At 48.8% G+C, this 26,979-nt stretch overlaps 1 protein-coding gene and 1 pseudogene across 1 annotated transcript in view; one reads left to right on the plus strand and one right to left on the minus strand.

The window, feature by feature from the left end:
• The window catches only part of LOC132222889 (zinc finger protein 660-like), a 30,802-nt gene extending 7,750 nt beyond the window's left edge, over positions 1 to 23,052 (minus strand). Inside the window, exons 1-2 of the mRNA XM_059678242.1 lie at positions 22,852 to 23,052; positions 499 to 622 (exon numbers count right to left, since the gene is read on the minus strand). Coding sequence (XP_059534225.1) covers positions 499 to 622; positions 22,852 to 22,869 — 142 coding nt within the window. The 5' untranslated portion in view covers positions 22,870 to 23,052. The remainder of the gene's footprint in view (positions 1 to 498; positions 623 to 22,851) is intronic.
• Positions 9,367 to 11,267, plus strand: LOC132222729 (nuclear distribution protein nudE-like 1; annotated as a pseudogene).
• Positions 23,053 to 26,979: the final 3,927 nt, after the last annotated feature.

Below are 26,979 nucleotides of genomic sequence, written 5' to 3' on the forward strand. Positions count from 1 at the left end.
AGACCACAGAGATGGGCATCCAGCGCTGGCCTACAGCAATTTGGCTTACAATAGTATTTATAGAAGATAATAGTACAAACAACAATTTAAGTGGGAAATTGTAAGAACAGCTCAAGGTACATGTAAGTAAAGGCCATAACCTGGCACAGGCAGTCACCAAGGCAAGAGGAAGGAGGTAGAAATGGAAGCCATGGATCTGGACATAGTCCCCCCTCCCAGGGAGAGGAACAGCAGTGGGACCCATGCAGCTGTCTCTAAGACTCCTGACTCCCAGACACATCCTGCCCTGTCTGAGGCAGCTAGTGTTAGGGATGTTTGTGGAGTCTATCACTCAGGGCTCTGACCAGACCTCACCCATGGCAGCCACAGCACATTGACATGACAGTGGGGGAAATTAGCAGAGCCCATGGTCTGCTGTAGGAGAGAAAAACCTACATCTGAGGAATAAAGGAAGAGCGGAGATCATCTCAGGACACGGGGAGAATGTGAAGAACTTACCTATAGATGATACAAGTGCAAAAACTTCCAGCATCACATCGCAGTAGAGAAGTTTCTGAGGTTCATCAAGGAGCCCCCACTCCTCCTGAGAGAAGACAATGGCCACGTCCTCAAAGTTCACATCCTGTCATAATGAGGACAGTTCAGCCCATGATCAGATTAACTCTAACATCCCAAGCCTGTCATACTCCCCACCCTCCATACCCATCAGCTCTCTGCACTCCATACAGCATAGAATATACCAGGCCTTCATCCCATGAAAGCCACTGTCATCTAATATTTCTACTGATATTTTGTCTTCCCACAACAATAAAGGCAGTTGAGCTGATAGAAGATACCTGAGCTTTGGACCTCCCATGTATGCCACACTGCCTCTTGTTAATAGAGTAGGTGTCAAAAATATAGGATAGAAAGAGATGTTGGCCATAAAGAGAATGTGAGTGATTTGATCCTGGTATTGTCAGGCAATATTCTTGTAGTCCCTCAGATTGTTCCTCAAAGACACCAAGTGCATGGCATCACACTTCACCCTCTTGACTCTAATCCCAAGGTGCTGAGGCCATCGCTTTGTACCACTTGCTGCACATAGTTCTTTGAACAACACTCCTCTCACACAGCTTCATTCCCAGAGGCACAACTTCAAAGGTAATACAAATTTGCCCTAGTGAGGACAGTTTGTTTCCTAATTACCTTATTTTCCAATATTATAGATTACCAGCTCTATAATGCATTTCTCTCTTACCCTTCTCCCTTACCCATACCAGTGGAGAGTTTCAAGCCTGGGTAACACTGATGTATTCCTAACAATTAGTGTGTCAGCCCCCAACAACAACAGGCAGGTGGGTTGATAAATGTCATCTAAGCTCTGTACCTGGCTGGTAGCACCAAAACACCCCTCTTTTCAGGCAGTAACCCTAAAATTCCCCTTATTTTATCATTGAGACACCTCCAGATGTAGACTTGCCCTTCATTCACTCTTATGTCAATGTCAGGGTGCTCTGGCCATGAATTCACACTCTCTCTACCATACCTCTCACACCTGCACTCCTACAGTTCTGGCCCCCGTAGTCATCACATCCTTGTCCTGTTACTTATTACTCAGCATGTATGGTCTAGAGCAGTGGTTCTCAACCTGTGGGTTGCGACCTCTTTGGCGGTCGAACGACCCTTTCACAGGGATCACCTAAGACCATCCTGCATATCAGATATTTACATTACGATTCATAACAGTAGCAACATTACAGTTATGAAGTAGCAACGAAAATAATTTCATGGTTGGGTCACAACATGATGAACTGTATTTAAAGGGCCAGAAGGTTGAGAACTACTGCTCTAGAGAATGCTTGCCAAATTCCATCAGGATCAAGTACTGTCCAGACTCTGATAGTCCACACTCATAGAGGCAGCCTTGAGTTCTTCTATGAGGGCTTCTCTCCATGGCTGTTTTTTCCTTCAATCTAACCTATGAAGAACCACAATCAGATCTCAGATACCCAGAGCCCACCTCCCCTGCTGCTGCATTTGATGTCCATTCCAAGTCACAGCCAACATCTCTCCTCTTAACCGTTAATCTTAAGTCCCAGCCGCGCTGGCCCTCTCTAGCATGCTTAGTGAGTCTCACAGATGACCACTCAAGCCTCTAAGCCAGTGGTTCTCAACCTTCCTAATGCCACGACCCTTTAATACAGTTCCTCATGTTGTGGTGACCCCCAACCATAAAATTATTTTTGTTGCTACTTCATAACTCTAATTTTGCTACTGTTATGAATCGTCATGTAAATACCTGATATGCAGGATGTATTTTCATTGTTACAAATTAAACATAATTAAAGCATAGTGATTAATCACAAAAACAATATGTAATTATATGTGTTTTCCGATGGTCTTAGGCGACCCCTGTGAAAGGGTCGTTAGACCCCCAAAGGGGTTGCGACCCACAGGTTGAGAACCGCTGTTCTAAGCTAACCCATAAGCCTGACTGTTATCCCCACAGCCAGGCCATACCAAGGGTTACACCAATATCCTGTTGAGTGTTTAGAGAAGTTAATATGTACCAATCCAATCTCATCTTGTTTGAATTACTCTTCGACCTCCAATTAATTTCAGGTCCTCTCATCTTTTAAAGGCCTTGGCCATTGCAAAACGATGATCCCTTCCCAACACTCTACATGACAACTTTTGTCCCTATGCTGTGTTGTGACACCCACCTCCCACTAACAGTGGCCCCAGCAGAAAAGCCAGTCCTCAGGCTCACACTGTCCCTTCTGAGCTACTACCACCATTACCATCCCGACAAGGATTCCTTATATTAAAGTGATCTACAGTCCTGGCTGATGTGTCTCAGTTGGTTGAGCATTGACCCATTAACTGGTGAGGTCACATGTCTGCGTTGTGGGCTGGATCCACAGTAGGGGTTGTGCAGGCATCAACCAATCCTTGTTTCTTGCTCATCACTGTTTCTTTGTCTCTCTTCCTCCCCCTTCCTTTCTACAACTAAAATACATATATATATATGTATTCATACATACATATGTATATGTATATATATTTAAAAAATACACCTGCCGGTTCCTGAATCAGCTCACTCTTCACTCCAAGCCTTGCACATTCTGGAACCTAGAGGACCTCGCCCTCATTACACTGGTTGCCAAAAACAAGGTCCACTGCATGAAGCCCTAGTCCTGGCCTTAGGAATCTAAGCTTTGTGTCCATTCAAAGTACCCACGTCACAACAGCGGTAGACAGTCCCAGCACACCACTCTCTCAGAGGCCACAAGTGTGTGGGGCCCTGAAATAAGCTCCAGAATACCGTACACCTAATCGATTCAGCACTGGCAGGAATTTGTGGAAAGAAAATGGTCTGTTGAGAGCCTGGCAACCACTGCCAGGTATGGGCTCAGGCTGCTGAGTACCCTTGCCCAGCACAGAGGCCAATTGACCTCGAAATGCCTGTATTATCTCAGGGCTCAGTCCTCAGTGTACACTCTTGCAGGTTACCTTGTCATTCACAGAACTTCTCCTTCCTGTCCACACCTGCTGTCCTCTGTCTTCTAGTCTGTTCTTCCTCTGAGTAATGTTAGGAAAAGGTAGAACCCTACCTCAGAAAATGTCCCTCTTTTTTACAACCATTTACTGTTGGGTCTGATCAAATAATTGAATCGATATCCCCTCCCATGGGAACTGACCTTTAGGTTACTTCACAATGGACATTCCACTTGCTTAGACCACATTTCACTTGCTAAGACCATCCTCTCTACCCTCTGGAGTTTCCCAGAATCCAGACCTGCACAGAGAATTCTCCACCCAGAAAAAGCCTGCCTAGAGTCCTTTAAAAACTTCTGTCTTTGGGGGGGGGGGGTGCCATTTTGGGGCTCAGCTCATCTGGGTATCGAGATGACCTAATAAATTCGTAATTCTTCACCCTTTTTGGCCTCATGCTTTCCTCCTTCAGCAACCCTAACATTTGGTGCCGAAACCTGAGAGGGTTCCATGGGGATGGGGAGACATCGCCCCAGCTTTGGTCACTCCGAGTTTGCTACACGGAGAGTAGAAAATGGCAGCTCATCCTGGGCTTACCTCCGAAGCCTACTTGGGTGACTTCATTGCTGGCCTTGATTGGGCCTCCCTCCCTTACAGACCCTCCCGAACCAGCCAAGGAAGACAATGGATCAGGAATCTCTACTTCTCCTTTGCTGACCCTCCATCCCACACCAGCCAATCTTCTCTAGGTGAGTGACATTCCACAATTTCCCTCATCTCCAGTCTTCTGCCCACTCTCTCTCATTACGTTCTCGAATGTCTCTCGCCTCTAAAGTCCTAGTGCTAGGCCAGAAGAATCATCAGCCATTTGGCTTTGGGCCCTTCTGGATTGGGGTCCAGAGGGTCACCTCTCACTTCCCATGGTATTTGTTTAGCTGCGGGGATGCCTGCCCTAAACAGTCACCTTTGGGCTTCTGGTCTGTCACTTACCCTTCCTCTCTCGTGGGCCACGTCACACTCCCTCTACACACTCACGGGGGAGATCATGCCCAACTATATCATTTTCCTTTGTAACACTGTTTAGCCACAATATAAACTAGATGAAAAGTCTCAATGGCCTAAAAATGGCACTTTTAATTTTAATGCATTAATCGGCGGTTCTCAACCTGTGGGTCGCAAACAATGAAAATACATCCTGCATATCAGATATTTACATTATGATTCATAACAGTAGCAAAATTACAGTTATGAAGTAGCAATGAAAATAATTTTATGGTTGGGGGTCACCACAACATGAAGAACTGTATTAAAGGGTCGCGGCGTGAGGAAGGTTGAGAACCACTGACAGATAATTGCTGTCACTGCAATGGAAAATGATCAGAGATTCCCTATGTCCAGGCCTACTCTACCCATCAGACTTCTCCTTCACACAAAACATCATTCCCCTAATACTTCTGATTCTGAATCTACTTTCAACCCAGCAGACCAACAACCTCCATCCCCTTACACATCCCTTCCCTCAAGTGCAGTAGATTGCCAAAACCCAGACCCTCCTAACTAGCAACCACCTTCTCCCCCAGCCCTTGAGAATCCAAATCCCAAAACTCGAGCTCCAATACAGCCTTTTCCCACCTAACACTTGCTCTCAGGCTACCCTATGACTGCCTTCCTCAACAGCTCCTTCTATTCCATCACTCATTCTACCCGAGGGAGGGAGCAGGAACTGAGGGTATTATCTGGGTACACATTCCATTTTCCATGTCCGACCTCGCACAAATTGAGAGGCATATCAGATCTTTTCCACCGACCCGACCACCTTTACTAAGGAATCTAAGTACCTGGCCCAGTCCTATGACCTAACCTGGCATGAGATCTAAGTCATCCTGTCATCCTCTCTAACCCCAGAGAAGGAGCACGTCTGACTAGCAGCTCAGAAGCATGCTGTGCCCTCCGTAGATAGCACTCGGTGGCCACCTAGGTGGTGCTAATGTGGTCCCCCAAACTGGCCCAAGATGGGACTAGCAGTCAGTTCTCCAGGGCGCTGGCTCTATAGCCTGTCTCATTGTCGGCCTCAAAAAGGCTGCCCATAAGGTAGTCAATTAAGGCAAACTTAATGAAATCACCCAAGGCCCCGACAAAAACCCAGCTCTCCTCCTCCTGCTTCACAAAGGCCTTACACAAATTTACACCTTAGAACCCACCTTGCCAGAGGGAGCCCTTCTTCTGAACACCCATTTTATATTTCAATCATCTCCCAACATACACCATAAACTTCAAAAAGTAGACACAGGCCCACAAACCTCTCAAAAAGACCTTCTTAACCTGGCCTTTAAGGTCTTTAATAATAGAGATGAGGCGACCAATATCCAAAAACAAAGGTGAGATCAGGCCAAGGCTGAGGCCCACATGAAGGCCTTTTAGCTCCTAGCCACCACTCTCACAAACCCCAAATGAAGTGCCAGTTCTCCAACCAAGGGTGAGTCAGGGGCTAAACATCTCTGGGCCCATGCTTCCAATGCAACAAGGAAGGACACTGGACCAAGTCCTGCTCAAACCCGAGACCCTGGCCTGGACCTTACCCATGGTGCAGAAGGGAAGGCCACTAGAAATCAGACTGCAGTCTGGCCCCTCCATGTCAGACTTCAGCCAGTCCAGCAAGACCACCCTCTGGATCTGCTTGGGGATCCCAGACCTCCTGGGACTGGCCACCAAAGGCTGAAGCTGCCCAGGCTCTGACAGGGTCCCACAGACTTACATCAGGTAACAATTTGGTGGTAGGTAAGCCAACCTCCTTTTTAACTGACACTGGGAACACTTATTCTGCTCTGCCTGAATTCGCTGAGACCCTTCTCCCCTCCTCATTCTCTGTTATGGGGTTGACAGATTACTCTCACAGTCATTAGCCACCTCACCTCTACACTGCATCTTACTAAATACCCCCCTAAACTCTTTTCTCATTCTACCTCGGTGACTGATCTGGGCTACAGCACATCCCCTCATAAAACCCAGGTGTCCCAAACATCAGTCACCTACCTCAGCTTCACTATCTCCCCACAAAGATGTGCCATTCCTTAGACTGTAAATGCCTTATCTCCTCCATGATTGTCTCCTCCTCTGAAAAAGAAATACTCTCTCAGAGTCGCTGGGTACTCTCACCTCTGACTTCCCAACTTCTGTCTTCTCTATGATATGACATGAAGACAATGATAAGTCTCAATGGCCTAAATTGAGCCTTTAGATCCTTTAATGCTCTGAAAACTACTCCTACCTGGGAGTCTTCTCACCTCCCCCCACTGCCTTCCCAAAGAACACAACTTTCTTTACTGCAAAACTAGGAATGCTTACTTAACAGTCTGGCTACTATCAGAAGCTGAACTCATTATCACCCAAACGTTAGTTAGCATGTTGTCTCTAAGGAAAAATGTGACGGTTTTAAATCCAAGTGGCTAGAGGCCTGAAAACAGGCTGCTGAGCCTGTTCTCTCTTCCACCTGCTTTTTCTCCAGCCTCATGTGCCTACAAATAATTTTGCAAAGTCTTTGGTAACTTACAGGCTTTGTACCACTGCTGGGTTAAATGATAAACATCTAAATATTTTAAAACTAGAGGCCCGGTGCACAAAAATTTGTGCACTCGGGGGGGAGGGACCCTAAGCCCGGCCTGTGCCCTCTCACAGTCTGGGACCCCTTGGGGGATGTCCACCTGCGGGCTTAGGCTCACTCCCTGGGGGGACAGGGCCTAAGCTGGCAGTCAGACATCCCTCTGGCAGCCCGGGAGCCCTCAGGAAATGTCCACTTACAAGCACGGAGCAGGCCTAAGCTGCAGTCGGACATCCTTAGTGCTGCTGAGGCGGCGGGAGAGGCTCCTGCCACCACCACTGTGCTGGCAGCCATCAGCCTGGCTTGTGGCTGAGCAGAGCTCCCCCTGTGGGAGCGCACTGACCACCAGCGGGCAGCTCCTGCATTGAGCATCTGCCCCCTTGTGGTCAGTGTGTGTCATAGTGACCAGTCATTCCCAGTCTTTCTGCTGTTAGGGTCAATTTGCGTATTACCCTTTTATTATATAGGATAGAGGTCTGGTACATGGGTGGGGGCTGGCTGGTCTGCCCTGAAGGTGTCCTGGATTAGGGTGGGGGTCCCCTGGGGTGCCTGGCCAGCCTGGGTGAGGGGCTGAGGGCTGTTTATAGGCTGGCCACACCCCCTTCAGGTTGGGGGTCCCCACTGGGGTGCCTGGCCAGCCTGGGTGAGGGGTTGAGGGCTGTTTTCAAACTGGCCACACACCCTTCAGGGTGGAAGTCCCCGCTGGGGTGCCTAGCCAGCCTGGGTGGGGGGCTTAAGGCCATTTTCAGGCTGGCCACACCCCCTTCAGGGTAGGGGTCACCACTGGGGTGCCTGGCTAGCCTGGGTGAGGGGCTGATGGCTGTTTGCAGGCTGGTCAAGCCCCCCAGTGGGGTCCCTCACCCCACAGGGGTGTGACCAGCCTGGGTGAGGGGCTGATGGCCGTTTTCAGGCTGTCCATAGCCCCTTCAGGGTGGGGGAGTCCTGCTGGGGTGCCTGGCCAGCCTGGGTGAGGGCTGATGGCCATTTTCAGGCTGGCCATGCCCCCTGGCGACCCAAGCTCCCAGCCTCTCCTTTTCTTTCCCGGGATTTATCTTCTATAATTAAAACTTTGTAGCCTTGAGTGGAGCCCAGGGCCAGCCAGGGCAGGTGGGAAGCTTGGCTTCCTCCATCATTGGGGGCAACCAAAGCCTCCTGCTCACTCCAGCTCCGTGGCTGCTGCCATCTTAGTTGGGTTAATTTGCATATGCACTCGTGATTGGCTTGTGGGCCTGGGTTGAGCGTAGCAGAGGGACAGTTAATTTGCATGTTTCTCTTTTATTATATAGGATAGAATGCTGAATTTTGATTGCTAGACATGTTTTAATTTGCCTGCTCTTAGTTATTACCCATGGTCTCTCGTATATTTTCTTGAAAGTAAGACTGTGTTTAAAGTGTGTTCATAAATGTAAATGCTCATTGTTTAATTTTTGGCTAAGCTGCTTATTTGTGAATGGGTGGAAGGATTGTGTTGACTGGTGAGTCAAGACCTGATCACCCCTGATGTCCCAAAGGAACCCCTTCTCTCATAGTAAGCTAAAGCAGCCCAGACTCTCTCCTATTACTTACATCCTTAAATTGGTCCATCCTTTCTTTATTTCCAGAGCTCATTCACAGTTCTTGACACAATCATTGAAAGCCTCACAGGTCTTCCTGCTTGTTATTTAGGAATGCCTCTCCCCTTTTATAACCTTCTTAAAAGTCATACACTGCAAAGGACTCTGAGTCAGGAATGATCCCATAATATAGAAAAATAAAAGAGCAGACAGGAGACCAAGATGTGGCTCAGAGGAAGCCTATGTCTCCCCAACTCTTAGCTATACCCCATATAACACCCTCATACACTCCAGAGGAACTTCAGTCCCTAGTAGCTCTTGGGGCTATGCAGGAAGATCCATGGTTAACATTTCAGGGAAAATATATCCTTCCTCAAAGGACAGGCCCTGTGATATCTTACAGGCTATTCACAATTCCCTGCGTATAGGATACATTTACAACTCCTACAACCCTCAGCACATGTCCTAGCCTAGCCTTCCTACTGCAAGAGGTCACCAAAACCTGTTCTACTTGTCACTCACTATCTCCCCAAGCACAGGTCACACTTCCTTCTTTCCCCACTCATCAGACAAGGGGCCAAATCCCTGGACAAGACTGGCAGATTGACTTCACACATAAGCCTCCTATTAAAAACAACATGGGTGCGTCACAGAATGGCCTCGGGCCCCAGGCGGCTCCTGACATGTGGGGAGGAGCCGGGCGGTGGGGTTCGCGCAGTGGAGCTCAGGCTGTGGAGGGGAGAGGAGCTGAGTGGCTGGCAGGCCTGGGGAGGCCAGCGGAGCGGAGACGCCGGTCGGGTGGCGGCGAATATGCGCTTTTGATATGTCGGAGGCTTTCTTGATCATGGATGGTGAAGATATACCAGATTTTTCAAGTTTAAAGGAGGAAATTGCTTGTTGGAAGGAACTGTCCTTAAAGTATAAACAAAGCTTCCAGGAAGTTCGGAGTGAGCTAGTTGAATTTCAGGAAGGAAGCAGAGAATTAGAAGCAGAGTTGGAGGCATAATTAGTACAGACTGAACAAAGAAATAGACTTGCAAGCTGATAACCAAAGACTGAAATATGAAGTGGAAGCATTAAAGGAGAAACTAGAACACCAATATGCACAGAGCTACAAGCAGGGCTCAGTATTAGAAGATGATTTAAGTCAGACTCGAGCCATTAAGGAGCAGTTGCATAAGTATGTGAGAGAGCTGGAGCAGGCCAATGACGACCTAGCGAGCAAAAAGGGCAACAATAGTTTCACTGGAAGACTTTGAATAAAGGCTAAATCAGGCCATTGAATGGAATGCATTTTTAGAAAGTGAACTTGATGAAAAGAAATGTTTATTGGTCTCTGTTCGGAGGTTAAAGGATAAAGCAAGAGATTTAAGACAAGAACAAGCAGTTCGGGAAAGACAACAGGAAGTAACCAGAAAGTCGGCTCCCGGTTCTCTAACTCTAGATTGTGAAAAGATGGACTCTGCTGTCCAGATGTCTCTTTCTTTGCCAGCAACTCCTGTTGGCAAAGGAACAGAGAACAGTTTTCCTTCACCAAAAGCTATACAAAATGGTTTTGGTACCAGTCCACTGACTCCTTCAGCTAGGATATCAGCACTAAACATTGTGGGGGATCTCTTACAGAAAGTAGGGGCTTTAGAATCCAAATTAGCAGCTTGCAGGAATTTTGCAAAGGACCAAGCATCATGAAAATCCTATATTTCAAGGAATGTTAACTGCGGGGTGATGACTAGCAATGGCACAAAGTTCTCTAGATCAGGGCATACGTCTTTTTTCGACAAAGGGGCAGTAAACGGCTTTGACCCAGCTCCTCCTCCTCCTGGTCTGGGCTCCTCGCGCCCCTTGTGGACACCAGGTATGCTGCCTCTCAGTGTGTGAGTGCCCAGCTTCCAAATGGGGGCTCCTGCTCTCCTCCAACAGCCCAGGACACCCACGCCTCACCCTTCGGTGCCTGGGCCCAGCCCGTGGCTCTGTCTGCCTCCCTAGGGCTGGCAGGGAGAGGGCAGGCTGCATGCAGTGGTGGCTGCTGGGCCCTGCCCAGTCCCAGGACTGCGGGATAATACTGGCTATTTTCTCTTCTCGCCGTAGTGCTGTTGGTTTCACGATTGCACTTTTGTGGGTCACAAAGTGATGTATTACTTGGTCACAGGATGGAGAAGTACCCATTCATCATACCTGCCTCATAGCCCCACCCTGCTGTACTGATAGGATTTAGTTGGGACATTGCAAATCTTTTAGACGTTCTCTTCCAAATCAGGTCAACGTGTGCCCTTCTGAGCTCCCACCCAAGCACCTTTGTGCTCATGATCATGTGTTTGTCCCCAACTCCACCCCACACAGCCTGGGCCTGTTGCTGGCAGACAGTCAGGAAGGTCACTGAATTAGGGAACACAGTCTCATCACCCTAGGATCACTGAGCTCTCCAGTCTCATTACTGCGCCTTCTGATTTTACTTTAGCAGTTAGCATTCCATAGCTTGGCCTCCCAGAGCAGGAGCCTGTGAGTCCTGGGACAAACAGCTGGGCCTCTGTGCTGTCTTCTCCTCCGTGTGCCTCAGACGAGGGGTGGAGATGGTGGCAGCCTCCTACCAGCTTTCTGGTCCTTCAATTAAATGACAGCTTCACAGCTTTTTGGTTCTTTTTTTGTTTGTTTCTAGAACTACTTTTTGTGTGTGTGTTTGTTTTTTTTTAAATATTTTATTGATTTTTTACAGAGAGGAAGGGAGAGGGATAGAGAGTTAGAAACATCAATGAGAGAGAAACATCGACCAGCTGCCTCCTGCACACTCCCCACTGGGGATGTGCCCGCAACCCAGGTACATGCCCTTGGCCGGAATCGAACCTGGGACCCTTGAGTCTGCAGGCCGATGCTCTATCCACTGAGCTAAATCGGTTAGGGCTGTGTGTTTTTTTTTTTAATTAAATCTTTATTGTTCAGATTATTACAGTTGTTCATCTTTTTTCCCCCCATAACTCCCCTCCTCCCAGTTCCCACCCCACCCTCCGCCCTCACTCCCCACCCACTGTCCTCATCCATAGGTGCATGATTTTTGTCCAGTCTCTTCCCACATCCCCCACACCGCTTTCCCCCCCAAGAATAGTCAGTCCATTCCCTTTCTATGTCCCTGATTCTATTATATTCACCAGTTTATTCTGTTCATCAGATTATTTATTCACTTGATTTTTAGATTCACTTGTTGATAGATGTGTATTTGTTGTTCATAATTTGTATCTGTACCTTTTTCTTCTTCTTCCTCCTCTTAAAGGATACCTTTCAGCATTTCATATAAAACTGGTTTGGTGGTGATGAATTCCTTTAGCTTTTCCTTATCTATGAAGCTCTTTATCTGACCTTCAATTCTGAATGATAGCTTTGTTGGATAAAGTAATCTTGGTTGTAGGTTCTTGGCATTCATCACTTTGAATATTTCTTGCCACTCCCTTCTGGCCTACAAAGTTTCTGTTGAGAAATGAGCTGACAGTCGTATGGGTACTCCCTTGTAGGTAACTGACTGTCTTTCTCTTGCTGCTTTTAGGATTCTCTCTTTGTCTTTTGCTCTTGGCATTTTAATTATGATGTGTCTTGGTGTGGTCCTCTTTGGATTCCTTTTGTTTGGGGTTCTCTGCACTTCCTGGACTTGTAAGTCTATTTCATTCACCAGGTAGAGGAAGTTTTCTGTCATGATTTCTTCAAGTAGGTTTTCAATATCTTGCTCTCTCTCTTCTTCTGGCACCCCTATAATTCAGATGTTGGTACGCTGGAAGTTGTCCCAGAGGCTCCTTAACATTATCTTCATATTTTTGGATTCTTTTTTCTTTTTGTTTTTCCGGTTGGGTGTTTTTTGCTTCTTTGCATTTCAAATCTTTGACTTGATTCTTGCGCTCCTCTGGTCTGCTGTTGGGAGTCTGTATAATGTTCTTTATTTCAGTCAGTGTATGCTTAATTTCTAGTTGGTCCTTTATCACAACATCGAGGGTCTCACTAGATTTCTAGAGGATCTCACTACATTTATCGGCGGTTTCTAGAAAGTTCTTGAAAAACCTTAAAAGTGTGGTTTTGAACTCTATATCCAGTAGTTTGCTTTCCTCCATTTCTGTCATTTGTGTCCTGTTTCTTTGTCTCAGCATTTTTTATGCTTCCCTGTGTTGATAGAGTGGCTTTCTGTGCTATGTGTCCTATAGGGCCTGGTGGTTCAGCCTCCCCAATTACCTGATGTAGACACTCTTGGTGCACCCCCTTGTGGGCTTTGTGCACAGTCTTGTTGTAGTTAAGCCTTGATTGTTGTAGGTAACACTGGGAGGATTTGACCTCCAGGCCAATTGGCTGTGAGAATCAGCTGTGTCTATGGTGGGAGAACTTCTGTGCTGAAGACACCCTTCTGGGGCAAGACTTGCTTCAGTGGGGCTTTGGTGCTCACTGAGTCTGCCCCCTGAGTGTGTCCCTTAAGGATCTGTGGAGTTATAATTGGATGGTCCCACTCTGACCACTGGGTACACTGGCTCTTGGATCTAAGGAGGTGCTAATCTAGCCTCTCCCTGAGGCTACCCTGCAGAAGCCAGCTGTAAAGCAATGCAAGTTGCCCTGGGACCTTGGGCAGCTGCAGTTTTTTAAGTGATTTTCAGATTACAAAGGGCCGGGCCTTTCAGATGCAAAAGTCTCCGTGCAGGGCTTGGGCGGGGTCGGGTCCCAGGGGATCAACAGGGCAGGCGGAGCAAGCAGTATGGCTGCTCTCAGTCCTGTCCTCAGAGGCCCCGGCAATCACTGTGTGTGCCTCTGAGAGAAAGCTGCCCTCGAGTTCTGACCGATGCCACAGTCCCGTTTCTCCCGTTTGAGTCTGGGTCCCCAGGGACTCATCCGGAACTGGAGCTCAGAGCCTGAGACTCCCTCCCGATTGAAAACAACAACCGCGTCCTCCGCCTCCAGCCCGCTCCGCATGCACCTCCGCACCTTTGTATTTTACTTCCGCACCGTACCTCCTCTGAGTCTCGGTAAGCTTTTCTCTTTCCTTCTAGTTGTAGAATTTCCACTCAACCAGCCTTCCTGTGGTTCTGGATGATGTCCTTTCTGTCTTTTAGTTGTATTTTTGAAGTGGTTGTGCGAGGCAGCAATCTCTGGTGTTTACCTATGCCGCCATCTTGGTTTTTTCCCCCACAGCTTTTTGGTTTGTTCTATGGGCCTCTCCAGTTGTGTTAGGAAGGATTGAGTGGCCTGATTCTGGGGGCCAGCTGGTGCCAACTACTGGGCGGCAGACTGACCCCAAGTGGTTGTCCCTGTGCATCCTTTGATTACGCTCACGCTGCATTTACTGTTTACATTTGTTTTTTTGTACATAGGTTTGTAAATATTATTGCCCAAGATTTTTGTAAATAACTTGGGGTTTGTAGCTTTTATTTATTCAGAACTCACACGGCATGTTAATGACTTATGATGGTGTCCTACTCTGGGCAACTGTATAGAATCATCATGTGGTTAAAAAAAAAAAAAAAGAGAAAGTACTTCCCCTCCAAAAAATCTTTTAATGTGGAAACCATAAATTTCACACAAAAAAGTAAAAAAAAAATAATAATAATAATAATAATAAAAATAATAAAAACAACATGCCAAATACCTCTTAACCTTCGTAGACATTTTCTCAGGCTGGGTAAAAGCATTCCGCACTGCGTCTGAAAATTCCATCAAAATCACACAAGCTCCCATTCTGCATATCATTCCCAGATTCGGCCTCCCCACTTCATTACAATCAGATAATGGACCTGCTTTCGTATCTCAAACAACTCAACAGGTCTCCTCCACTCTGAACATCCAGTGGCACTTGCCCCCACTGGGGAGCCCACAAAGGGGAGCACCAAGAGTGTCCACCTCGGGTAACTGGGGAGGCTGAGCCACTGGGCCCTATAGGACACCTAGCCCACAAAGCCACTCTATCAACACAGGGAAGCAGCCAAAATGCAGAGACAAAGAAACAGGTCACAAATGACAGAAATGGAGGAAAGCAAACTACTGGATATAGAGTTCAAAACCACACTATTAAGATTTTTCAAGAATTTTCTAGAAATCGCCGATAAATTTAGTAAGACCCTCAATAAGTCTAGTTAGACCGCCGATAAATTTAGTGAGACCCTTGAGGATATGAAAAAGGACCAACTAGAAATTAAGCATACACTGACTGAAATAAAGAATATTATACAGACTCCCAACAGCAGACTAGAGGATCACAAGAATCAAGTCAAAGATTTGAAATACGAAGAAGCAAAAAACACCCAACCAGAAAAACCAAAAGAAAAAAGAACCCAAAAATATGAAGATAGTGTAAGGAGCCTCTGGGACAACTTCAAACGTACCAACATCCGAATTATGGGGGTGCCAGAAGAGAGCGGGCAAGATATTGAAAACCTATTTGAAGAAATCATGACAGAAAACTTCCCCTACCTGGTGAAGGAAATAGACTTACAAGTCCAGGAAGCGCAGAGAACCCCAAACAAAAGGAATCCAAAGAGGACCACACCAAGACACATCATAATTAAAATGCCAAGAGCAAAAGACAAAGAGAGAATCCTAAAAGCAGCAAGAGAAAGACAGTCAGTTACCTACAAGGGAGTACCCATACGACTGTCAGCTCATTTCTCAACAGAAACTATGCAGGCCAGAAGGGAGTGGCAAGAAATATTCAAAGTGATGAATGCCAAGAACCTACAACCAAGATTACTTTATCCAACAAAGCTATCATTCAGAATTGAAGGTCAGATAAAGAGCTTCACAGATAAGGAAAAGCTAAAGGAGTTCATCACCACCAAACCAGTTTTATATGAAATGCTGAAAGGTATCCTTTAAGAAGAGGAAGAAGAAAAAGGTACAGATACAAATTATGAACAACAAATACACATCTATCAACAAGTGAATCTAAAAATCAAGTGAATAAATAATCTGATGAACAGAATAAACTGGTGATTATAATAGAATCAGGGGCATTGAAAGGGAGTGCGCTGACTATTCTCTGGGGGAAAAAGGGTGAGAGGAGTGCATGAAGAGACTGGACAAAAATCGTACACCTATGGATGAGGCCATTGGGGAGTGGTAAGGGCAGAGGATGGGGTGGGAACCAGGTGGAGGGGAGCTTTGGGGAGTAAAAAGAGGAACAAATATAATAATCTGAACAATAAAGATTTAATTTTTAAAAAAAGGCAAATTCCTTCATTAAGTCCCACCGAAACAAATTAACTCTTGAAACTAAAGAACCTTAAACTACTCTCCTACCTCTATTCACATCCCCCCCCCCCATGCACCCTCCTGTCTTAGTCCCTCTGAACTCATATATGGAAGACCCATCTTATTAGGAAACATCCCTTCAACAGAGACCCCCCTCAGAGACTATGTCCCCATTTTAAATCTTATCCAGTTATTACTGAGAGAACATGCTGACCAAGTCCTGCTTCCACCTTCTATGGGAGACATCCCCCCTACTCCTCTACAGCCAGGGGACTGTGTCCTCCTAAAGGAAATCCACCCATCAAATAATTTACATCCAAATTGCAAAGCTCACCGAAACCGGTTTGGCTCAGTGGATGGAGCGTCGGCCTGCGGACCGAAGGGACCCGGGTTCGGTTCCGGTCAAGGGCATGTACCTGGGTTGCGGGCATATCCCCAGATGTGCAGGAGGCAGCTGATCGATGTTTCTCTCATCGATGTTTCTAACTCTCTATCTCTCTCCCTTCCTCTCTGTAAAAAATCAATAAAATATATTTAAAACAACAACAACAACAACAACAACAACAAAAAACAAATTGCAAAGCTCTTATCAGGTACTCCTAACCACCCCACTGCAGCCAAACTATCAGAGCAAACCCCATGGTTCCACCTTTCCAGATTAAAACCCATCCCCGGAATACCTCCATCACATGAGCTGGAATCCCCTATTACAGCCACCAGATTAGACCCGTCAGATTCTGCCTTTCTCTCATGTATTGCTCACCTAATGTAGACGTAGACCCCAATAATCAGTCTTTACCTGTCCCCGTAACCCACCATATCCGACACAAAAGGGCAGTTTAGATAATCCCTCCCCTCATAACCCTGGGCATCACAGCAGAGGACGTAACTGGCATCGGGGGCCTAACCACTGCTCTATCCTATTTTGAAATCCTGTCTCAAGACCTACAAGACAGCTCTGGATGCCAGCAAGGGGCAAAACTGGAAAACAAGACCCTCTTCCCCAGGGTAACCTACCCTCCCCTAGCAAATAACTAGTCAGGCAACTAAGACCCCTGACCTTTCCTCCCTAAGGATCACATCAGGCCTCAGTTGCATTTCAGCTCCAGGCCCAGAAAAGCAGCAAAACCAGGCAAGTGACGCTGTGGCAGCCTCGGGAGCAGCTTCTGCCTCCCAGGTCCCCCAACAGGACCGTTTTCGGGCCTTCCAGGTGGCCTAATAAATCCATGATTCTTCTCCCTTGTTGGCCTCGTGTGTTCCTCTTTCGGCGACCCTAACATCTATGGCCCCAGCGTTCTGAGAACGAAAGTAAAAATCCTCACGCAAAACCTCACCTCATCTTCTTTGTTGCCTTTATACCCACACAGGCCCGGGTATCCCGAATCCTCCCAGTTCAGTCCCACCATCAGGCCCTTACAAGGTGGCACTGCAGCCTACTCTTCCCCCCATCACACCATGTGTCACCCACGAGGGACTTAACGTTCTGAGCGCTGCGACCTGGGCGGCAGGACCTGGGAGGTGCCAGCCCCCAAGCCTGGAGGATTAAATGGGGTCCGGCTGCGTGAGCAGAGGACAGTCTGGGAGGCTCGGAGACATCAATCTCCGTCTGTTAGGGCTCAACCAGACTCAGACGCACCCTGCACAGCAGGGACTGTGCCTCTCAAACCTCTCCTACTCAGGAGCACTAACTTAAGCCTGTGAATCTGTGAAGACCAAAGAGGTCAAAATGACCACCAAGAGGAAGGTGGAAATCCTGCCCTAACTGGATGCAGACACCAAATGCCCTTTTGCTCCGTCCACTTGGGTGCATTTCCTTCTGGGTAATGTAGTTTTCTCCACAGCCCAGGGGGAGTACCTGCATCCCAGCCAAAGACTTGGGGAATAAAGGTGTTGTGGCACAGCAAGTGACGCCTGGGGAGGGACAAGATCAGACTAGAGGCCTGGCTAACTGGAACAGACTGACACTTCTCCAAGGTGAAGAGGGTGGGGAGAAATACAAGAGATCCACAAAATATATACACAGGGGTGAAATGGGAGACATCTGTAATACTATCTATATAGCCTATAAAAGGGCGGGACAATCAAACAACCTGTCATTATGACGGATGCTGACCACCAGGTACGCGCATGGAACACAGTAGGTGTCGGCAGCGGGCAGCAGAGTGTGGAACATGGCGGGCGTTGATGTGGCAGGATGGTGGAGCAGGTGAACGGGGGCACCAGACCAAGGCAGGGCACCGGTTGCTATCATCAGGACAAGTCTCTGGTGGTTACTGAAAATTCTTTGCTCCCACCTAGTGCTTGCACCTGCTGCCAGCGCCAGCCCCACACGCACCTGCTGCCGGCACTGGAGCTGCTGCTTGCACCCGCTGCCAGCACCCAGCGCCAGCCCTGATCCTCGGCGCCGTCAGCATGTGAGCAGTGGCTGCCCGCCCGATTGCCCCTCAGGGCTTCTCCACCTCCCCCTGCTCCTGAGGGGTGATCGGGGCCAGCAGTTGCCTGTCGCACCCGCTGCCAGCGCCGGAGCTGCCGCTCACAACCACTGCTGGCTCCAGCCACGCTCACAACTGCAGCCGGCACTCGCTGCCTGTGCCCGACACCATTCCGAATCACTCAGCGCCTTCAATGGGTGCAAGTGGCAGCTGCCGGCCCCGGCCCCAATTGCTCTGTGCTGTCAAAGAATGCGAGCGGGGCAGCACCATGAGCGCACGGGAAAGGCGGTGGCAGGAGTGGGGCTATGGTGGGAGGGGCTGGGCAGGGGTGTGGAGGATTGACTGAGACCCACCCCGTGCCCACCTCAGCCTCGTGGCCCACAGCTCCTTTCAAGGTGCACAAATTCGTGCACTGGGCCTAGTCTATATATATAAAAGCCTAAGCAACCAAAAGACCAGTCGACTGGTTGCTATGATGTGTACTGACCACCAGGGAGCAGCCACTCAATGCAGGAGCTGCGCCCTGTTCAATGTGTTCATTCTCACAGTGGGAGCACCACTCAGCTGACCTACGGGTGCAGCTGGCTGCCACAGCCCAGCAGCCCAAAGACCGCAGTAAAGTGACAGCAAACCTACTGAGCAGAGGCGGTGGCACTGGCAGGCGCAGCGGGGCGGGGATGAGCAGGAGTGGCAGGCGGGAGCAGCAAGGGGTTTGGACTGCCAGCTTTGACCCCATCCCTGCAGGCCATGCTGAGGGACCCCACTGGCGCAGCAGGCCTTGAGTCAACAAAAAATACATGAGTTTTTTTAAATTTTAAAATAATGTAGCCCAGCTGGTGCAGCTTATTTGTTGAGCCTTGACCTATGAACCAGGAGGTCATGGTTCTTTTTTTCTTTGGTTTTTATTTATTTTTACTCTTTTTCTTTATTGTTTAAAGTATTACATATATTATTACATGTCTCCTTTTTCCTCCACTGACCTTTCCCCGGCCACTCTCACCCTCACCCCCCAGCACATGCACTCAACCCCCTACTGTCTGTGTCCATTGGTTAAGCTTATATGCTTGCATACAAGTCCTTTGGTTGATCTCTTAACGCCCCCACCCCCACCTTCCTTCTGAAGTTTGATGGTCTGTTTAATGCTTCTATGTCTCTGAATCTATTTTTGTTCATCAATTTATGCTGTTCATTATATTCCACAAATGATGAGGTCATGTGATACTGGCTCTTTTCCAGGTCAGGGCACATACATGGGTTGCAGGCTTAAATTCCAGAGTGGGGGTGGGGAGGTGCAGGAGACAGCTAATCAGTGATTTTCTCTCATCATTGATGTTTCTACCTTCCCTCTCCCTTCTACTCTCTAAATTCAATATAAAACATTTTAAACAAAGTACATACATATATGCATAGGCCATGAACATATACAATATTGTGGTGAGGACTAGAAGCAGTGGGGGCAGGGTAGAGGGAGAAAAAGGGGCAGGAGTATGGGGGGAAATTGGGAACATCTGTAATAGAGTCAGCAATGAAAAAAAGAATAGTGTGCACAGCGGCGTGGCTTAGTGGTTGGGTGTGTACCCACGAACCAAGATATCCCTGGTTTGATTCCAGGTCAAGGCACATGCCTAGGTTAGGGGCTCTATCCCAGTAGGGGGAATGCAGGAGGCAGCTGGTCAATGATTCTCTCTCATCATTGATGTTTCTTCCTCTTCCTTTCTCTCTAAAAAATCAATAAACATTTAAAAAATGAACAATGTTAAGACTGATTTGACTCAACAATAATAAAGTGAGTGTGGGCTGTCACGTTCTCCTCCAAGTCTTGTAAGCAAAATCATGCCTTGCTCTGTCTTTTTCTCTCTCTCTCTCTCCCTTTCCCGTCCTCTCTGTAATCAATATATATATGAAACAAAGAAGTCATCTAGCTGGCATGGTTCAGTGGCTGAGCGGCCTATGAACCAGAAAGTCCCGGATTGATTCCTGATCAGCGTGAAGCATAGTAACCTCCATCTTATATAAAAACTGCTGTTTGAAATTTTAACCCTGCTATTTTGGATTCTGTAAACACTTGCTTGCTTAAATAATAGGGAAAATAAGACTACTCCCATTCCAGAGAGGCCAGAAACTATGCTCCAGACAGAGCTGTCAGTGCTGGCGCCAGGCCAGGCCTTGGGATATGGTCTCACGGCCCCTTCCCGGCACACAGGACTTCTTTCTCAGAAGGTCCGAAGTCTCATTCCAAATTTGGAAGGCAAAGAGCTGGACAAAGTATTAAAAGGGAAGACTTCCTCCATGTGGGGCCCAGAATTTGAAAAGCAGTATTTCCTCTGAGCCCACTAGCTTAAGACTCCAAATTCATTTGGCTTATTGATTACGGCATCTTCTGTTTTAGCTCGCTGATTTACAATACAACAAGGGCACATGCAAGAATCAACCAATGAGCGCACAAGTAAGTGGAACAACAAATCCATGTGTCTCTCTCTCTCCTGGGCTCTGGGCCAGGATGGCAGGCTCCTCCGGCTGTAAGGGAGCAGACGCATCCTGTCAGTGTGGCACGCAGTTGTCTGAACTCTGGCATGGAAAGGGCACAGGTTCCTCAGGCCTCACACTGGCAGCTGCTGTTGGCACCAGGACGGCCCTTGCAGGAATGCAGCCCAGCAGCTGGGTCTCCGGGCAACAGGACTACCTAAGCACCGCCAGCCCAAGGCGATCTAGGCTGAGTTTCCGGAAAAACTACCTCTTACAGCGGTCGGCAGACTCATTCGTCAGCAGAGCCAAATATCAACAGTACAACGATGGAAATTTCTTTTGAGAGCCAAATTTTTTAAACTTCAACTATATAGGTAGGTACATTGTTATTAACTTAACTAGGGGCCCGGTGCACGAAATTTGTGCACTGGGTGGGGGGGGGGGGAGAGTGTCCCTCAGCCCAGCCTGCCCCCTCTCACATACTGGGAGCCCTCAGGCATTGACCCCCATCACCCTCCAATCCCTTGCTCCGCCCCCCCGCCCAGGCCTGATGCCTCGGCCAGAGGAGTTGACCCTCATTACCCTCCAATCACCAATCACCGGATCGGCCCCTTGACCAGGCCTGAGGCCTCCAGCAGAGGTGTTAGGCCTGGGCAGGGGACCCCCAGCTCCCCGCGGTTGCAGGCTCCGCCCCTGCCCAGGCCTGATGCCTCTGGCCTAGGTGTCCGGCCCGGGCAGCGGGGACCCGCAGCTGCAACGGCCCCGCGATCGTGGGCTCCGCTTTAGGCCCAGGCAAGGGACCCCTAGCTCCCGGGACTGCCAGCTTCGACCGTGCCCAGCTCCCATCGCTGGCTCCACCCCTACTTCCTGCTATCACTGGCCAGGGCGGAAAAGGCGCCTGATTCTCTGATCATGGCTGGGGGGCAGGGCAAAGGCAGCCCCAGGGCCGCCTTTGCCCTGCCCCCCAGCTCTTAGCTCCCCCCTGGGTTTCCAATCACTGTCAGTGGCAGGGGGCTTCTTCCTGCTTTCCCTTTCGCCTCCCTGCATTGTGCCTACATATGCAAATTAACCGCCATCTTGTTGGCAGTTAACTGCCAATCTTAGTTGGCAGTTAATTTGCATATAGCCCTGATTAGCCAATGAAAAGGATATCTGGTACGCCAATTACCATTTTTCTCTTTTATTAGTGTAGATTAGGGTCCTCCTATGGGATGGACCTGCTTGCCTCTAAGGCTTAGGAAGAGCCACACTCAAGGGGCCAAAGAGCCGCATGTGGCTCCCGAGCCGCAGTTTGCCGACCACGGCTCTAAGAGAAACAAACACCCCCAGGCGTCCCCAGGCACCCCCGAGGGCTCACCCCCCCCCCTTCCTCCACTCTCCCAGCACCCGCAGCCTTCCCTGAGGGGAAGGAGCGCCACAGGAAAGGAGAGCGGCCGGCCATGCGAAGGGCACACCTCGGGAGGCCAGTGGCTCCGGGGCCCCATCACGCTGATCCCCGCCCGCCAAGGTGGTAACAATGAGCTCCTCATCCACGAGCCTCCCGTTGGCCCAGTGGCTGAAGGCATGTTTCAGCTCCCGAGTCTCTCCAACAGCTCCGCTGGCGGATTGACCATCGACAGGAACTGGCCCCCTGGGTCCGAGCCAGTCACCAGGGGCCTCGTCCCCCCGGCTCCCTTCCCGCCCGGCACGGTACCCAGGGGAGACCTACGCTTCCCGGAGATGCGTGGCGAGGGAGGAGGTCAGCCCTTCACGGGGCGCGGCACCGGAGCTGGGCCCCCGGCGGCACCCCTCGCACCCCTCCCCGCTGGGTCTGAGCGGGCGGCCGGCGAAGGGTCCGGCGGTGGCGGTGGCGGCGGCAGGCACTGGCCGCAGCGACCGCTCCGGGCTTGTCGCCGGGCCCCCGACGCGCCCGCCGGCCTGACCTCGCCACGGCCGTGGGGGGAGGAGGCGCCTGGGCGGGCCGGGGGGTTAGTGAGCCGGGGAGAGCCGGAGGGCTGCCGGCCCGGCCCGCCCGGCCGCGTTGGGTCCAGGGGCCGGGGCAGGGCCGCCCGGGTCCGCGCCTGGGGGTGGGCGACCGCCGCGGAGCAGGAGTCGGTCCCCGGGTCCCCGCCGCGCTCACCTGTGCCGCCCGCGCCATCCCGCGCCCCGCCGCCAGCGCCCAGGACTCCTCGGCTCCCGCCGGCGTCAGGTCCCGCAGCCCCGCCCCGGCCGACGCCGCGGTCCCTGGGAGAGCGGCCTCCGGCGCCCCGCCGGGACCCACGCCGCCCGCCGGCAGCCACCGCGCAGCAGCCCTGACAGGCCGCCCCGCCGGGGGAAAGCGCACGTTGGGCCCGCGTGCCCCGAGACCCGTGACCCGCGACCTGTCGTAAAGCAGCCCCACGCGCCGTCGCGACTCTGCCGTGCGCCGCGGGAGCCCGGCCGTGGCCCTGGCAGCCTGGGGGTCCTTGGGGGCGCCCGCTCCGTCCTCTCCCCCGCGCCCTCGCCGCCCGCGGCTGTGGGTTCGCTCCTGGAATGGGTGGCCGCCGAGGGGACCGCTCAGGCTACGCCCCCCAGTGTCACCTGTGCTCCCCACACACCTGTGGGCCCCTCAGGGACACCGTGCACCCCTGGGAACACCGTGCGCCCCGCACACTGCGGCCCAGCGGCGGCAGCTGAGCCCCGGTTCTCTCGGCAGCCCGAGGTTCCAGGGAGCCGGCAGGTGTGGCGCGGAGGCAGCGGGGTCCGCCTTGCTGTCTTCGTAGAGGACTAGAGGCCCCGGTGCAGGAAATGGTCAGGGGGAGGGAGGGGGTCCCCAGCCCGGCCTGCCTCTTCCACACCAGGGGCCCTGGGCGATGTCTGACCGACAGTCCCACCTCCTCAGCGCTGCCGCTGACGTGGGAGAGGCGCCTGCCATCCCGAGCCCATCTTCGGCTGAGCAGGCTCCCCTTGTGGGAGCACCCTGGCCACTAGGGGGCGCCGCTGCATTGGTCGTCTGCCCCTGGTGTTCCGTGTGCATCATAGTGGCCGTCCTTAAGCCCTTTGGTTGATTTGCATATTCGTCTTTGGTTGATTTGCATATTCGTCTTTGGTTGATTTGCATATTCGTCTTTTATTATGTAGGAGGGTGTCCCAGGCATAACTTGTAGGGAGCAGGACCCAGCCTGGAGCGGGTCTCCCCCAGCTGGGCCTGTGGTGTTTGAGTTCTTGACTTCATGCGGAAAAGATGTCACAGGAGTTCAGAGATTTTGAGGGAACGTTTATTAAAGCTGGGGATAATGAAAAAAAAAAAAAAAAAGAAACTAGGGCTTAGGATAGAACAAGGAACAGCAGAGAGACTAGGCGGGGCTCCTTGAAACATTGTGGGAAATACATGAGCCAGGGAGGGCTGCTGTGAGCTCACCGGGGAATCAGAAAGGGAGGCCTTAGCGCAGGTTCAGGGGTTAGTCCAGGCTGAGCTGTCACTGCTCATTGCTGCCCCCTTTCAGGTTAATTGGGATCCTTTAAAAGCTGAGGAGAGCCTGGCCGGTGTGGTTCAGTGGTTGAGCACTGACCTATGAACCTGGAGGTCACGGTTGCATTCCCAGTCAGGACACATGCTCAGGTGAGGGGCTGGATCCCCGTTGTGAGGTATGTGGGAGGCAGGCTATCAGTGATTCTCTGTCATCACTGATGTTTCTATCCTCCCTTCCTCTCTGAAATCAATAAAGATACAGTTTTGAATGTATGTTTTAGATCAATTATACTTAACATCAAAATTTTTTAAAAAGTGATTAAAACTTGCCACTTCCCAATTATTTTACTTTTTTATTATGAATGTTCTTGAGCATGTTTGTACCTACTGTATCAATAACTTGGAAATAAAATATAATGATTTGCTACTGAAATATCTAATCAGGCTCATGTTCAGTGCTATGACTTTGGAAGTTTGAAAGTGATGATGATGAGAGTATTTACACCAGAAAAACTGACAAATAATACAGACCTTGATTTCACTTAATATACTATTGAATACTTCAGCTTAAACTGAATGGTGGAGAATGTTAGCAACGTAGGTTAACCTTATAAGTGTATCATGCAAGTGGACTTTACATTCTACATAGAATACAATTTTAGAAAAACAATTTTCTTCCCAGTATTCAAAACATATAGTTCCAAATGGCAAAGAAAGAAGTTGAGTCCTTGAGGAATGAGTGAAGTGAAAACAGATGTCTTAGATGCTGAACTGTCTTCCTATTGATTAAATCAAAAATTCCTTTTAAAAATTGGCAAAAGTTTCTGACCAGACTTTTCAACAAAAATATAAAGACAGTGCAAATAAATGCATAAAGAAATGGTCACTAAAAATTTCTTAGATAAATGGATTTAAAACAAAACAAGTTAACACTACTGATTTTCAGGCCTACAATTTAAAAATATTAAACAGCACATGTGCTGGGAAGGCAAAGGAAGGACCATTTTAGATCACAGCTCTGCATATCTTAAAAGTAAAACACTCACCTATACTGCAACAGTTAGACAAGAAAAACACATTTATATAAAGAACTGAACCCAATATCCCCAGAAAATGTATTTATAATATCGCAAACCTAAAAATAGCCAAAACCATAAACTGATCAATAGATAAAGTGCTTATTTACAGAACACAATACTACTCAGCAATAAAAAGATAATTAACTTTTCACATAAGCATTAGTGTTGAACCTGAAAATAACTCTTGAAAGAGTCCCATATTTTTAAAATAATATACACATTACAATGTTTATAACATGAAAAATATGAACTAATTTTGGAAGGAAAATCAGTGACTGCATTTAGAACTGGGGAAGGCAGAGAGAGTATAAAGGGCAGGAGGTAAATATAGGGTGTGGTAAAGTAGGTTTAGGGTTGTTGTATGGAAGTTAATACAATAGTTAATAAATAATAAAACAATAATAATCTCTTCCCTGGTCATTGTACTTCAGTTGGTTGGGCACCATCCCTTGCCCTGAAAGGTCACTGATTCCATTCCAGGTCAGGGCACATGCATGCCTGGATGCCCTGTAGATGGTGGACAGGAGGCAGCAGTTCAATGTTTCTTTCTCATATCACCATTTCTCTCTCTCCCTTCCTGTCTTCCTAAAAGGTAAATAAAATATTTTTAAATATATAAAAGACTTATATAAAAAAGAATAAACTCTGTTTTGCATACTCATATCTGTAAGCCTACTTTTGCTCTAACCTGTTAATGGGTGAGAGATACCTTTATTTCACATGTGCTGTTTTTAGAGCTATATCCATATGTCCAAGCTCACCACATAGTACATAGTGGAAGAGTGCATTTTGTTGCATTTCAGTTATAAATACACTTAATAAATCCTTAAGAAGCACTTCCAAATAAAGGCCTAGATATCCCTGACTTGTTTGGAAAATAAAATGATAACCCTATATGGGCTCTGCCATCTCTCTCCTAATTTCCTGGGAGGACCAGCCTTGCCTCAGGTTCAGCAAATATTGGCAGCAGTGGAAACTATAGGTCTGGACCTGTTAGCAAGTGCAATGCAACTCCTTTAAGCCTTACTTGTACCTGTCACCTACGAGGAATCTAGCAGAGTGTATGTTCCATTAAAAGGGGTTTAGATTCATGTAAACGGGTCCCAAAGAGTCTCCTTCTGTGTTATTATGAGAAAAATAAAACTTTCCCTTCACCTCTAAGGCTTTTCTCCAGTGGAACTCTTAGTGCAGTGGTTCTCAACCTTGGCTGCACATTAGAATCACCTGGGAATCTTTTTAAAATCCTGATTTCTGGGCCTTATCCTCTGGAAATCCTGTTTCTTTGTTATGGGGTTGGGCCACAACATTAGTAACAAAGAAACAGAATTTCCGGAGGATGAGGCCCAGAAATCAGGGTTTTAAAAAGATTCCCAGGTGATTCTAATGTGCAGCCAAGGTTGAGAACCACTGTCTTAGTGTGTAACCAGGCTAGATTTGCAACCAAAGGATTTCCCACATTCATTATACTCATGAGATCTTTCCCAGTGTGACCTCGATGGTGTTCTATGGGCTGAAGGACTTCCCACAATCAGGACACTCACACATGTTTTCTCTACTGTGAAGTCTCTTTTTGTTAAGGGGGTGATTGCACCTAAAAGATTTCCCACATACACTATTTAAAGGGTTTTTCACCAGTGTGAACTCAGGTGGTGAGTGAGTTGAGACCTAAGCCTGAATGACTTCCCATATTTAGTACACTCTCATCTGGCTTCTCTCCAGTGTTTAGTCTCCTGTGTTG

The sequence above is a fragment of the Myotis daubentonii genome, chromosome 21 (genome assembly GCF_963259705.1).
Source record: "Myotis daubentonii chromosome 21, mMyoDau2.1, whole genome shotgun sequence".
Taxonomy (NCBI): domain Eukaryota; kingdom Metazoa; phylum Chordata; class Mammalia; order Chiroptera; family Vespertilionidae; genus Myotis; species Myotis daubentonii.